A 14,831-nucleotide genomic window follows, 5' to 3' on the forward strand; every position below is an offset into this window, starting at 1 on the left:
CAGTGCTCTACACCACCATGGCTGTGAGGAATCTTCTGTGATGTATTCCCTGAGCCAAGCTCTACCCTATTGGTAAATTAGCAAGTGTATTAGTCAGGGTTCTCTGAACCAATAAAATAAATTCATTTGAAGGGGTTTGTTAGATAGGTTTCCAAAAGATGGTCTAGCTCAGTGGTTCTCAACCTTCCTAATGCTGCAACCCTTTAATAGTTCCTCATGTTGTGGGGACCCCAAACCATAAAACTATAGTCATTACTACTTCATGACAGTAATTTTGCTACTGTTATTAATTGTAATGTAAATATCGATGTGCAGGCTATGTGATATGCGACCCATGTGGAAGACTGCTTTGACTCCCAAAGGGTCTCGATCCACAGGCTGAGAAGTGCTTGTCTATTTAGTCCAGCAACAGCCATCTTCACACAGGAGAGGCTGGGAAACCAGTAGCTTCTCCACCCACCAGGCTGGATGCCTCAGTAGTTCCAGAGTGGCTCCAAAGGCCTAGAGGATACCTGGAGAGCTTCTGGTCCTCAGCCCAGGCTGGAAGGCAGAAGGAGATGGCCTCCTGTGTCAGTGGAGTGTGAAGCTGGCAGCAGCAGCAAGGCCAGCAGCAGCAGAGTGGGTGAGCTTTCAGAGTAGATGAACTCACCAGCAAGAAGGCGGACACTGAAGCTTCCCCCACTGGATCATCTTCTATCTGAGCTGCCACTGGAAGTTACCAACCATACTTAGCGTGGTCTTCCCATCCAAATGACCTGAACAAGAAAATCCCCCAAGGCTGTGCCCAGACCTGTCTCCTAGATGATTCCAATCTAGTCAATTTGACAACTAAGATGAGCCACCATCTTGAGGCTTCATTAGGACATGTGATGTATGATTGATACTTCCTTTAGTCAATCTGAACATTTGCTCATCAGCTGGAGGCCAAGAGTCCTTTATTGTCACTGCCACCCCTCCAGGTCATTGGAACAGCAAGCCACCATCCTCCTTACTCCTTGGATATGGAGTGCCAAGCGACAGATTTCAACGAAACTTGTTGAAACCTCTTCTGGGAAAGTCATCTGTGTCCCCCTTTCCCAATTTTGGGGGAGTGGGTGAGCATGGAAAGTCTCTCTCTCTCTCTCTCTCTCTCTCTCTCTCTCTCTCTCTCTCTCTCTCTCTGTGTGTGTGTGTGTGTGTGTGTGTGTGTGTGTCCGTCCTTTCCTGTGTTAGGGAGAGTGAGTGAGTATGGAAAGTCATCATGTGTATCCCCCTTTTCCTGAGTTTGGGGAGTATGTGGGCAGGATTACTGTGTGTCTACTGGGCATCCTGAGATTCCCTCTGCACCCAGCCTCTTCACACACAGAAGAGCTGAACAACAACAGCAGTCCCACCATCACAGAGAACTACTGCTAGAGTGTTAGCTTCCTGCCTTCCAAGCCTATACACATATTTATCACATAATTGAAGCCAAACTTTCTAAACAAGCCTTCATTGTGTCTTTGTAATACGGTATTGAATTCCCATCCTTTCAAGTCTTCTTGAAAGGCCTTTTTTGTGCAGTATCACTCCTCATAAATGCTCTGAAGAATCTATCAAAGGCAAGATTGCAGCGAATGTATGATTAAAGGGGTGGGCACAATGAGTGATGATTCTTTGCAAGAGGCAGGGAGGAAAGTTAGTGTGCTCTGGGGGTGGAGGCCACCACAGCCACTTTTTTTTGCTTTCTGCCTGGATCACAGCATAGGTTTGCTTGTATCCCAGCATCTCTGCTGACAGAAGTTAGTGGTGGGATTTGGATGTGTTTATGGATTATAACTTGAGGCTAGATCTAATACTTTAACATCTTCAGTTTTGGTTCCTCTCTTCCTAGTAGAGGGGTGTCACTGGTACCAGTCTTCCAAACAGGTCATCCAAGGCCACTGTTGGCCTTTGTATCCTCACATTCATTTTGCCATTCAATCCTACATTCGCTTTCTGTTGCCCAAGTATTCCTCTACCCTGAGCCCTTCTCTACTTGCAGTAGTAATGGAAGCTCAGAAGTCTTGAGATGCTCCACATCTCATGAGGACCCAGACTTCATTCCCAGTACCTACAGGGTAGGTAACTCACAACTGTCTATAATTCCAATTCCAGGGGACCTGACACTATCACTCAGACATACATGCAGTGCACATGAAATAAAATTAAATCAAGTTACAAAACCAAAACAAAATCTAAAACACATGCCCTGACACATGGGGAGGTGCTTCAGTTTTTGTAATGTGGATGTTGTGTGTGTGTATATATGTTTGTGAATGTGTGTGCATATATGTGCATGTGTGTATGCGTGCATGTGTGTATATGTGCATGTGTGTGCATATTCATGTATGTGTATACATAATAACAAAATAAAAAGTTTATTGCATTGATATTGTGTGAATCAAGTATTGTGAGCCCATTATTACTATATAGTTCCAGAACATTCACATCATTCCCAGGGGAAATTCAGTACCTATAAACAGTCGCTCTCATCCCTTCCCTCCCAGCCTGTGGCAGCCACTCACCTGCTTTCAATCTCCGTGGTTTCTCAGCACCTGTCTTTTGTCTATGATTTACGCTACCTTGGGGTCATCTACCTGACTGGGAAGTCAGATGGCGGTAGCATGAGGGAACCTCAGACTCCCTTCTTTCCATGCAGGTTCTGCCTAACCATGGTCTCCATGCAGCAGGCTTCATCGCAGCCTTCCTCATTTCCCTGGTGCTGACCTTGGTGGCCCTGTTCTTCCTGGCGAAGGGTCGGTGTCTGCAGGGAAATGTGCTGACCAGATGTCGGGTGAGTCTCCCTCCCAGGGATGCTTTAGCAGGCAGTGGTGTAAGGTGGACATTCATCCTTCATCCTGATGTGTCTCAACTCTGGACCATGTCAGACCCACTGAGGATCTAAGGATATATGCTCAGGTTTGTTCCTTCTGGGACATAACCCCATCCTTAACTCTGGGGCTGGGGATGTGTCTCCAGTGGCAAAGCAGTTGCCTAGCCTGTGCCAGGCCAACCCAAAGCATTGTCAGTAAATAGGGAAGTTAATTAATCCATAAGCAAAAGTTCCTAGGATGATTCCTTAAAAATTTTATTCTTAATTAACACACAGTTGTGTGAATTTATCAGGTAGAATGTGATAGGTTGACATATTCACACAGTGTGTAGTGATTACTTGAGCATGGCACACCCATCACCTCAGGCATTCATTATTTCTTCTTGTGAGGAAATGTTCAAACTCTCTTCCAGATAATGTAAAATACATGGTATCTTCTTGGTGATCAGGCTGCTGCCCTGTGCTATGGAACTGCCCAGCCTTTTCCTTCTGCCTACCCTAGCCAGTCTTTTCTGGTCTCCTTCCCTGTACCCTCCCCAACCCTGCTAACTGTCACTATGTTCAACCTCTAAGGAAACATATTTTTTAGATTCTGCATGTGATGGAGATCAGTGCTTGGCTTATTTCAGATGTAACATACTCCAGGTGCACACATGTTTTGACAGAGTGGTGGTTTGAATGAGAATGGCCCCATTAGGCTCATATATTTGAACGTTCGGTCTCCAGTTAATGGGACTGAGGAGGTGTTTTCCTGGGTTTGTGCTTTGAGGTTTAAAAAGCCCAAACCAGGCCCAGTCTCTCTGTCTCTGTCTCTCTCTCTCTGTCTGGATCATGTTGTAAAGTTCTCAGCTACTTCTCCAGCATCATGCCTATCTGTTTCCCACAATGATGATTATGGGTTACCCTTCTCAAGCTGTAAGCAAGCCCCCAATTAAATACTTTATTTTTAAGAGCTGCTTTGGTCATGGTGATTCTTCACAGCAATAGAACAGTAACTAAGGCAGACAGGATGATACCTTTTTATGACTAAATACTATTCCATCTTTGTGTTTATGTGTGATGAACACTTAGCTTGATTTCATATTTGGCTGATGGATGATTTAAATGCCACCAGGTATAAGAACCTTACATTTTAGCACTCCACCTGTAGTGTAGATGTATTCTTGCTACTCCCCCATTCAAGCCCTATTCTATGCCACCTGCTGAATTGCTTTGGGAGGTTCACTGCTCTGGGATGGAGTCAGACCCCTAGGTCTAGCTTGTGAGTTCCCCATGACCCAACTTGTGCCTCATTTCCTCCCACCCCTCACCTCTCCCCCTGAATGTTCCCAGTGACTGGCTTTCATAGGGAGCTGAGCTCTTCTTGCTCACACTATTGGGCTTTTCCAGTCCCTTCCTCCATCTTCCCCTTGTGAGTCTCCATCCTCTTTTTAAATATAAACCAGGCATCTACTTGTCTGGGAATCGTTGTGGGTTCTCCACTTGCTTTGAGACTCACCATCTGGACCTTTTAGACCTTGCAGCTCCTGGTCTCCATTTCCACAGGAGTACACCCTGAAGCCAGACTCAAAGTCACTCCATTCAGTAAATAATGCTTCCAGAGCGTGGCAGGAGGAGGGGGTCATCAACAATGCCAGGTGTGTCCTTGAGTGCCACTAGAGACACCTGGAGCCAACCTGGCTGAGATCCCGGAGACAGAGCAAAACCAGCCTCCAAGCCAGTCCTCCTGCAGACTGTGTTACTTCCATCTCACGTGCCTGTGTGCTCATCAGGAAGCAGCCAGTGACCATATGTGGATTTTAGACATAGAGTAAAGGATTACCAGCCTATAATCCACACTGCCAGAGAAGCTAGGAAACAAGGAGGGCCCTAAGAGAGACGTACTTGGTCCCCTGGAGAAAGGGAAAGGGTCAAGATCCCCTGAGCAAATTGAGAGCACGGGAAGAGGGGGGAGGAAGCTATGAGAATGAGAGGGGGAGATGAGGAAGGCTGCAGAGGTCATGAGGGAGCAGAAAGGTTGAGTCAGGTGAATAGAAGAAAGGATATGTGATAGGTAGGGTTTTAGTTGGGGGTGGTGTTAGGGGAGGACAGGAGGGAAAAGGGAACTGGGATTGTCATGTAAAACAATCTTGTTTCTAATTCAAATAAAAAAATCTGAAAAAAAAGGAAGCAGCCAGTGACATCATGCCCAGGTCAAGGAGGCCACTTAGCAGTTTCCCTCTGATGGAGGATGATGATTATGAAGGACCTTAAAAATTATTTCTCTGTCTTTTTAAATACATATTTTATTAATTCTTTGGGAATTTCACATAATGTATTTTGAACATATTCATCCCCGAGTCCTCCTCCTAACTCTTCCCAAGTCCATCCCTGACTTAAAAACAAAATCTACCGAGTCAGGTTTGTGCTTCCCGTATACTCCTAGGTGGGGCCATTCACTGGAGCAGAGTCAACCTATCAGTGTCATACCCCTAAAGAAAACTATCTGCCTCCCCAAAAAGCCATCAACTATCAATAGTACCTTAGTTAGGGGTGAGGGCTCATGAGACCCCACTCCATGGTGAAATGTTGACCAGCTTGATCTCGTGCAGGTCTTGCACAGGCAGCATAGTTGCTGCAAATACATGAGTGCTGTCATTTCCAGAAAAAAAAGTTTCACTCTGGTCCTCCTTTACTTCTGCCTGCCTCTCTCTTTCTCTTTCTCTCTCTCTCTGTCTCTCTCTGTCTTTCTCTGTCTCTCTGTTTCTGTCTCTGTTTCTCTCTCTCTCTCTCTCTCTCTCTCTCTCTCTCTCTGTGTGTGTGTGTGTGTGTGTGCAATGTACACACTCACCTGTTTGTGTTTGAGCATATGTTCTTCCTAGGTGCCTTCCACCTTGTTGAGGTAGGGTCTCTCATTAACCTAGAACTCACCAGTTAGGCTAGGCTGGCTGGCTGACTGTGAGCCCAAGGGATCTGCCCTTCTGTCTCTGTGCCTAGCTTTCTAAAAATGTGGGTTTTAGGGCTCAAATTCAGGTCCTCACATTTTTGTGGCAAGTGCTTTCCTGACTGAGCTGTCCCCCAGTCTCAGTAACAGAGTACTTATGGTTATGTCTTTGCATATTTTGTTTTATCTACTCAGCACACTTGTGTGAGGCTGTTGAAATAGCCATCCTTTTCATTTGGTGAGACAGTGTTGTCTTTGACTGGGATAGTGGCTGGTCTGAGGCAGGAGGAGGCCAGCTCCTCTGACTGCACAGCCATGCCTACCCTCCCAGCATACAGTGTTCCCAGCAGGCCAACTCAGCTGTCTCTCCACTTCTACAGGTTCAGCATGCTGAGAACAAGCTGGAGCCCTCACCCTTCACCTCTGCTAATGGTGTGAGCCAGGATCTTTCCTTCAATGACCAAGTGATTGACATCCTGACCTCTGAGGACCCTGGGAGCATGCTTCAAGCCTTAGAAGAGTAAGGGTCCCCAGTCTTATCTGCTCTCGGGAGGAGATGGGGTGTGGGCAGCAGGCGTGGAGTGTCCTTGTGTTCACTTGGTCATCTGTTCATCACTTGGTGGTCAGAATGGAAGTGCTGCTAGGCACTGAATACTATTGGGCCGGCTGGATGCAGAAGGAGGAGGAGCTTCTGGAATCCTGGAAATGAAGGTGACATCATCACTCCTGTTTGATGCTGGAGTAGAAGAGTCCAAGTGGAGTGAGGGGAAGTACTTCAGGCAGAAGAAAGAAAGGAAGACATAAGGATGGGGAGGAGCAAGGGGCATTTGTGAAGTTATGCTTAGTGTGCTGGGTGTTTGTTTACTGAATACAGAAAACAGGGAAGAAACATCTGTGTGAAAAAGAGGCCAGCATAGTGCCCGCTGTGGTTTGTTGATAAAGACCTATGGTGTTGTGTGCACAATAGAACATCCTGCCAAACCCTGGATTAAAAAGTCCTCAGGTCTTCAGAAAGTCCTCAGGAGTGGGGTGGGGTGAGGTGGGGTGGGGGAGTGTTGTTTTCCACTCACATGAGGAGTTGGAGGTTAGGAAGCCTTTCCAGGGACACAACTAGTAAGTAGTCAATAGGGTTCCAGCTGTTATAACCCCAGAGCCAGGGAGGTGGAGACAGACATATCCCTAGGGCTCAGTGGCCAGATAGCCTAGCCTAACTACTGTGAGCCTCAGGCTAGTGAGAATCCCTGTCTTTTAAAGCAAGGTAGATGGCTCCTGTAAAATGACACTTGAGGCTGTCCTCTAGTGTGCACACACACACTCTCTCTCTCTGAACTACACACACACACACACACACACACACACACACACACACACACACACACACAAAGAGGAAGTAGCACTGAGGAGGGAGGGCCTAGAAGCAGAGCCAACATAGCAGTGCTAGGCCTTTGTCCCTGGGTTTAGGAACCTGTGTCCCATGGTACACAGAGTGAGTTCAAGGTAGAGAGCAGCTCAGTTGTAACTCCTCCTAGGACAAAAGCTGTACTGAGTCTGACTCATGGTACTTTGTGAGCTATTTGTCCTTGACAGTCAGGACTCTGCCCTACTTGGAGGATGTTTCTTTTTTGTTCAGTAGCTCTATGAGCTACCAGGCCAGGAGCCTTGGGTGCACAGAACCAACCTCACACAGTGGTGGGGCTCAGGCCTCTGTCTATTTCTGGCTTCCATGGTAGTGTGCATGGCTTGGGTAACTAGGCTTTGTACAGCTGTTCACAGCCCTTCTTCATTTTTGCTCAATTCTCTAATTGGAATGCTAAGGATGACAATTAAAATTTGCCACCCTGTCTTAGGAAGGCAGAGATGGGTGGGCAGCTGGGAAGCAAGATCCTGGCAGGAACTCAAAACTACCACCTTGAATATTGTGATATGAATACAAGCAATTATCAAAGCATTTCCTAGCCAAAAATCAGCTCCCCCCCCCGAAATATGAGAATGAAGAGTTGAATAGGATGATTTGATTTGGGTAATCGGCAGCTGGGTGTTTAATTTGCACATACACAGGACTCTGCATGCTCCTGACCCAGTGAAGTAGTCCTCTTAAGCAGGAGCATTGTCCCCTCTGCATCTGCTTTGATTCCAAATGTGAAGGCTGCAAGGAGCCCAGCCCTCCTCCATTACAGGAAACTCTCCACGGTGTTGCAACTTGCCAATTCTGCTGTAGAAGTGTTGACATTCTTAGTCACTCTGAGCCTCTGGAAGCATCTCTTTGAGTCTCCTCGGTTGTTGATCTTATTTTGTATGAAGAGTGTTTCACATCGATTAGAAGCATGGGCTGTGAGAGCTCAGCCTAAGAGTGAAAATAGGTGCCTCACCCTCCTTCCAAGCTCAGTTGTAAAATTATTTTATTATTATGGGTGTTCTGCCTGCATGTATGTCTGAGCAGCATGCACATGTCTGGTGCCCACAGAGGCCAGAAGATGTTGAATCCCATAGGGCGGAGTTACAGATGGCTATGAGCTGCTGTGTGGGTGCTGGGAATTGAACACAAGTCCTCTAGAAGAACAGGCAATGGTCTTAACCTGAGTCATCACTCCATCCCCACCCCCAGCTCAGTCTTAACATTTATTGACTCAACTGTGTTTCAGCCTCAGTGGTTGGATACTGGTTTGGGTACCTAGTCTGCCTGCCTGTCTCTCTGTCTGTCCTGCCTACCTAAAATTGTCAGTTACCTTTCATCTTTTTATGTTGACTTCTCAAGTTTTAGGAGCTCACACAAAGGAAATGCCAGGGGCTTAGTTTGGATGGAAATCAGTCTCTCATGGCTCCTTACTAAAAATAGCCCTTTTCTCTAGTAAGTCATTTATCCTGCTTGTGAGTCTCACTGGAGGTTTAGCTGGGCTTCTCACCCGGCAAGTGGGCAGCTTGATTGCTGCCACATTTCCAATGCCAGGCGGTACTGTGCCCTTTTCTCATTGCTGACTTATTCCTGAAAGGCTTGCCTGCATGTTCAGCTTTGCATCACAAAGAGGGTTGGAGAGGGGCTTGTGACCTTTGGTTTTTATCAGTTTTTCTGACTGTGGTCACAGTGGAAGTGGACTTAGTCCCAGTGCATGCTGGGACCTGCTATGAGGAAGGAGAAACTGGATAGGATTGGCTGACCACAGAAGGTTCTAGAAGCATGGTGTGCTTCCAGTAATTTAGTTCTACCCTGGCCAGAAATGTGCTCACACTAAGCATCTGGCATCATATGAAATTTTCATGGGCACTCAATTTTCAGCCCAAGGAGCTGCCATTCAGAGAGGCTCGCTGGCTTGCCTGAGGTCAAAGAGGGTGGTAAGGGACTTACACACAGGCTAGAGCACTTTCAAGTCCACTGTGCTACTGAAGAATGGTCTTTTATAAATACTGAGTGCAGATGGTCCAGAGACAAGAGAGCATAAGGGAAGAAGTTCAGAGCTGTGCTTCTTTCTCTGGTATTTCACTTACTGCCAGCTCTAAGCTGTTACTGCTGCCCCTATGCTGTCTGAAAATTGTTCTGTACCCAGCAGGTGTGTAGAGAGCATTTGTTGTGCTGAAGTTGTAAATACACATAGTGAGTTTTTACATGTTTCTTACATGCTAACCATATGGTATATTTGTTTTTACAGATCCCATCTTTTTTAGTCTTTTCAAACATTCTGCAAAGTAGCTAAGTGGTCCTTCTCTGTAAAAGCCCACAGTGTAAGAAGATGGAGCTGTTTGCTGGCTCCTTAGGGTCATTTATTCTCTGGGGTTTCTTCTTCATACTTTTAAAAATTAATTAATTAATGGGCATTTTAGCAGATCCTGGCTGAGGTCCAATTCTGTGAGCAGCATAGTGGTGGTTGCTGCCTGAATACTGGTTTTTGTCTTTGTATTGTATACATGGACAGAATACAAATGCCTTGGTATGGGGACTCAAGGCTCCTCATACCGATTATCTTCCTCCTCCTCCATATCCTCCTCCTCTTCTTAGAGACTGGGTCTCATGTAACCCAGGCTAGCCTTAGAACATACTATGTGATCAAAGAGGAACTTGAATTATTGATCCTCCTGCCTCCATAGCCCCAGTGCAGGGATTATATGCATGCACCATCACACCTGGCCCAGGAGTTCTTCTGAGAAAAGATTCACTAAACAGTGGTGGTGGCAGCACATATTAGAGGTGGGTTGGGGTGTGGGTATCTGAGAGTCAGTAGCAGCTGTATGGGCACAGTGGATTGGAGGGTCACGCAGAGCTAGGAAAATGTCTGCAGCAGCAGCACCTCCATCTTGTATCCCCAAACTACTTTTCTTCACAGCTTCTCTGGCTGCTAGAAGTGACTACACATATAGGATGGGAGGTATTGTGTCTGTCTTACCCACTTAGGCAGGAAGTTCTTGAGTTCGGGGATTTGTTTCTGCTTTGTTTCTGGATTTTCCCTCCATGTCTCAGGATGGAAAGAGTGAACATTTTCATATACAGAGGCCCAACTACTCAGTGAAAGAGGGTCTGGGAAGAAAGATGCTAAGGGCCTACCCTGCGGCTTTTTCTGTATTTGGGTTCATAACCAGCTGCTGGCTCGAAGAAAATATATTTGGTTTTCTGATGTTTCCCTCACATTCTGTGACTCCCACTTAGTGAAGATTCTCAGGAGATTACTTCCCCAATTCCCCACTGCCCAGTCCCCATGTTGACAGGGTACAAGTGTGATGTTTGGCCTCCACATGGAATCCTGCAATAGTCTTTCTTTCAATGGAACACTGATGTGGAACACTTTCTCTTTGCTAATACCAAGCTGTGTTTTGGGGGTCTATGGTTATACTAGCTAACTTGAAGATACCAGACACATTCTAAAAGAGGCTGTGACTGCTCAGGTTTCTTCGGAACTACTGTTCCTCATGTTGCTTCATGAGTCCTTTCCCCATTCAGAAAAATGTTTGCTGCTGTGTGTATCAATTGTATATTGTAACTTTATTCTGTTACCTTACCTCATTTAGTAAGAATAGTTAATTTTTTGTAAGAACTAAATAAGAAAGGAGGCCAGGACACTATTCTCATTTTTATCATTAGTAGCTTACCAAAGTATTAATTGTAATTGGTTCTTGGAAATTCTAAACAATGGTGTTTCTTAGACGTTACTGTTGATGCACCAGTTCAGGGAGCAGTACAGGAGTTCCAGTATCAGAACCCCATCCCTTGAAACCCCAAGTGCCTGTCTTCTTGATGTTGTGAATGATTTCCTGGGGGCAATGGAGAAATATATGTAGCTCATTGTTCTGTAAATGCTAACAAGTGAATGACTGGTGATGGAAATGTGTCCCTTCCCCAGTGGACCTAATGCTATGTATGAGTGAGGAATTTGTTCTGTTTATCTGTTTCTGAAGCCACTGGTCAATTAATAATGAGAGTTAATGCTATTAATAGCTTGGAGATTTAACTTATTTGAAGGGACTCTTTTTCTGTGTCTTGTGGTGTTGGAACATTGACAGTTTTTCTTGTTGCCACTCTGACAGTCTATGCAAAAAACTTGGCAGTGAAAAGGCTGCAACCAAAGTGTCTCTGAGCTGGGTGACTGTCAAACTATCTGCTCTGACCCCTCGTCAGATAGTTTCCCCAGGGAAGGAGGAGCTATATAGAGGGAAGTACGGGTATTTAGGACCAACAAGGTGCTAGGACATTGTGCTGTGAAATTGTTTTTTGTTTTTTGTTTTGTTTGTTTGTTTGCCTGATACAAATTTGAACAGCAATCTAAGATCATCCCCATTATACAGGTGGTAAAACCAAGTCCTTTACTGAACTGCCCTGGTTAGCAAGTGGATTGCTAGGCAGCCATGTTAAAGAATGGGCAGTTTGCCTAGCCCAGGCTTCCATATTTTCTGAATTAAAGAATGAGTGATGGGCGCAGTCACCCGGCATTGTGTTTTCGAGCTTGCTATTCACTGGTAACAGATCACTACAGGCTTGAAAGCTCCTGATAGAGATGCATTATCTTCGGATTCTGGAGATCAGAGTCTGAGGGACTCACCAGGCAAAAGTCAAGCTTTGCAGCTTCCAGAGGCAGCCCACTCAGTCAGTGCTCAGCCCTTCCTGGATCTTCAGAGCTTTCAATCTTCGCTTGCAATCTTTCCTTCCTCCTATCACCTCTCTGACTCTGATTTCTCCTCCACCTCTCTCTTCCAAGTTGAAAGCCCTCCTTATTGATGTCTGGGTGCTAGAGTCAGCTGCTGAGCAATGGCTCCATCTGCAGCATCAGCTCCTTTGCCTTGTGAATTGTAGTCATGTGTTCAGGACCAAAGACATGGTAGGGGAGCCATTCTTCCTTCTGTCCCACCAGGCTTCATTAAAGGTGTGAAGTCTGTTTTGTCTGTCTCGAAGTAGAACACCGCTTTTCTTTCAGAACTTGTGAGGTTCTGTCTGGCTCATTTAGCATTTAACCATGCACACACCTCTTTAAGGCATCTCCTGTGATTCTTTTGGGATCCAACAGAGTTTTCCTTACAGTTAAGTACTTGCTGAGACAATGAAGGAAGCAAATGCATGGTTTATCCTTTAAAATGAGACCAGTGGGCACTGGGGTGATGGTTCAAAGTTAAGACCACTGGCCACTCTTCTAGAGGAAGTGCCTTTGATTCAAGGTAGTATTTTGCCACAGCTTTTCGTGTGTGTGTGTGTGTGTGTGTGTGTGTGTGTGTGTGTGTGTGTGTGTGTATTTATGTGTGTAAATAACCAGGTACCCATTTCTCTGTCTGTCTGTATATCTATTCATCGTTTTGACCCTTACAGATGCATGTTGAGGGGTTTCCAGATAAGATGGCATATCTAAGATTTGTTTTCAGTGCTCAAACACACATGGCAAGAAATAGAACTAATGGGATTTGTGAAAAGTGACAAAATTCAAGCAGAACTGATATGGGCCACAGTGTGTTCTCTACTTTCAAATGCTTGGGATTTTCTGTGATAGTTCCCTTAATACTTTTATATTGTCACAACCCCATGAAATGACAGATGATGTCTACCATTGTAGAGCATGGGTAGGGGAAGTGTCTCTGCATTGGGTTGGACCTTTGTAACCCAGTTGGGTAGATGTTCTAAGAGGCTTAACCATGCTTCGACATTCTGCAGTTTAAAGGAAGAAAGATTGATTTTGGTTCACAGGCTGAGGGAATAGTCCATCATGATAGAGAAGGCATGGCCACAGGAACATCTGGAGGTTGGTAGAAAGAATGTGAGGCTGCTTGCTCACATCTGGGGGGACCAGGAAGCAGAGAGCAGACAGGAGGCAGGGTGGGGCTATAACCCACAAGGCCTGCATTCAGCACCCCACTTCTTCTAGTCAAGCTGTACATCCTGTGGTTCCATAACTTAACAGTGCCACCAACTGATGACCAAGTGTTAAATTAGGAAAGTGTAGAAGGGAGGAGTACTGGGAAGAGAAGCAGGTGAAAGAAAGAGAAAAGGCCTTACCCCCAAATACCTTAAAGCCTGACAGTTTTGAGGAGCCCCTGTCATGTAATGGAGTCCATTTGGCTTCTGTTTCTAAGGTTGGAGATTGCAACCCTGAATCAGGCAGATGCGGATCTGGAGGCATGTCGAAACCAAATTAGTAAGGACATCATCGCCCTCCTGATGAAGAATCTGGCCAGTGGTGGTCACCTCTCTCCACAAACACAGAGGAAGGTGACAGCTGCTCTCAAAGAACAGTTTCTGCTTCTGGAAAAGGAAATACAAGAGGAATATGAGCGGAAGATGTTGGCACTGACAGCAGAGTGTGATCTAGAAGCAAGGAAGAAGACAGAAAGCCAGTACCAGAGGGAGATGGTGGCCATGGAGGAAGCAGAAGAGGTGTTGAAGCGAGTTAGTGAGAGGGTAAGGTAGCCCTGAAGACTTGTACATTCCTCATTTCTCCTCAAGATCTCATTAGTTATCAGTTCTTCAACCAATTCATCCATCCATCCATCCATCATCCATTCATCCATCTTTGCGTCTACCCATTCATCCACCCATCAATTCATAATGCATATATATACTACCCATCCATCTACCCATTCACCTAGCCATCCATGCATGCTTCCATCCTCTATCCATGCATCCTTTCATTTATTCACCCATTTATTCATGCATTCATCCACACATCCTCTCTTCTAGTCCCCTACTCATTCACCCAACCGCCTATCTATTCATGAATCCATGCATCCATCCACACACCATTGTATCTATCTATTGATCCACCACCCACCTGTCTATCTATCTGTATACCCACTCACACATATTCCTGTCATCTATATCCATCCATTTGCCCTTCCTACCACCTGTCTGTTCAGCTACACTTCCATCCACATAGCCCTTTACCCTGCATCTATCCGTCCATGGTGTCTCACTAGGATTTATGGGTACCTTACTCTCTCTCTCTCCTTTAGGCTAGGAACTACAGATACCAAGTTGAATCCCACCTCTTGCTTTCAAGAAGTTCATGTTCTAATGAAATAGCCTCACATTTGAAAAAATATGACACAAGTCAGCCATGTTATAATACAGTTCTGTTCATGTGCTGTAATGGTCATGGGGAGAGTAGAAAGCAGAGGGTGTGGCCACTTCATGCTTGATTGTGATGTCAGAGTACATGTGTCATTTTGGGGCTGCCATTTGCTAAATCACAGCTCTGTCCTGCATAGGTCTGGAACCAGGCCCAGCTGGACTTAAAGTTGTGTGACTTTAAAGTTGTGGAGACCTAAACAAATGTCTACTCCCCTGAGACATGGCACCAATGACAGACAAGAAAAAAAAAAGATGCCACCCGAGTCTAGCTTAGCAAACTAGTGAGCTTGTTGAAGTTATTATGGGGCATGGGATACTCAGAAGCAGTTGCATAACATAACCTTTAAAACCCAGGGCAACAAGAGTGATGACAGACAGAGGCTGCATCCCTTGAGCTCCCTGCTCCACTTGTGGGCAGTTCTGTGGGTCCCCTCCCCCAAACAATGGTCATTGCTTATATAGCCTTGGGGAGGAGCCTTCAGTTTCCTTTATTTTCTGAGCTTAGTTGTTTTGTTTACTTCTTGAGTCTTTGAGCCTCTCTC

General features: G+C 45.6%; 1 protein-coding gene across 5 annotated transcripts in view; it reads left to right on the forward strand.

Annotated features, from left to right (window-relative positions):
• Evc2 (EvC ciliary complex subunit 2) overlaps positions 1 to 14,831 on the forward strand; it is an 84,485-nt gene that overhangs the window by 20,039 nt on the left and 49,615 nt on the right. For 4 of the 5 annotated variants that reach the window (XM_027387058.2, XM_027387055.2, XM_027387056.2 and 1 more), the window contains 3 exons: positions 2,660 to 2,794; positions 6,137 to 6,276; positions 13,296 to 13,620. In XM_027387058.2, coding sequence (XP_027242859.1) covers positions 2,660 to 2,794; positions 6,137 to 6,276; positions 13,296 to 13,620 — 600 coding nt within the window. The remainder of the gene's footprint in view (positions 1 to 2,659; positions 2,795 to 6,136; positions 6,277 to 13,295; positions 13,621 to 14,831) is intronic. The other variant, XM_027387057.2, reaches the window with a different exon arrangement.

Source organism: Cricetulus griseus (genome assembly GCF_003668045.3).
Source record: "Cricetulus griseus strain 17A/GY chromosome 1 unlocalized genomic scaffold, alternate assembly CriGri-PICRH-1.0 chr1_1, whole genome shotgun sequence".
In the NCBI taxonomy this organism is placed as follows: Eukaryota; Metazoa; Chordata; class Mammalia; order Rodentia; family Cricetidae; genus Cricetulus; species Cricetulus griseus.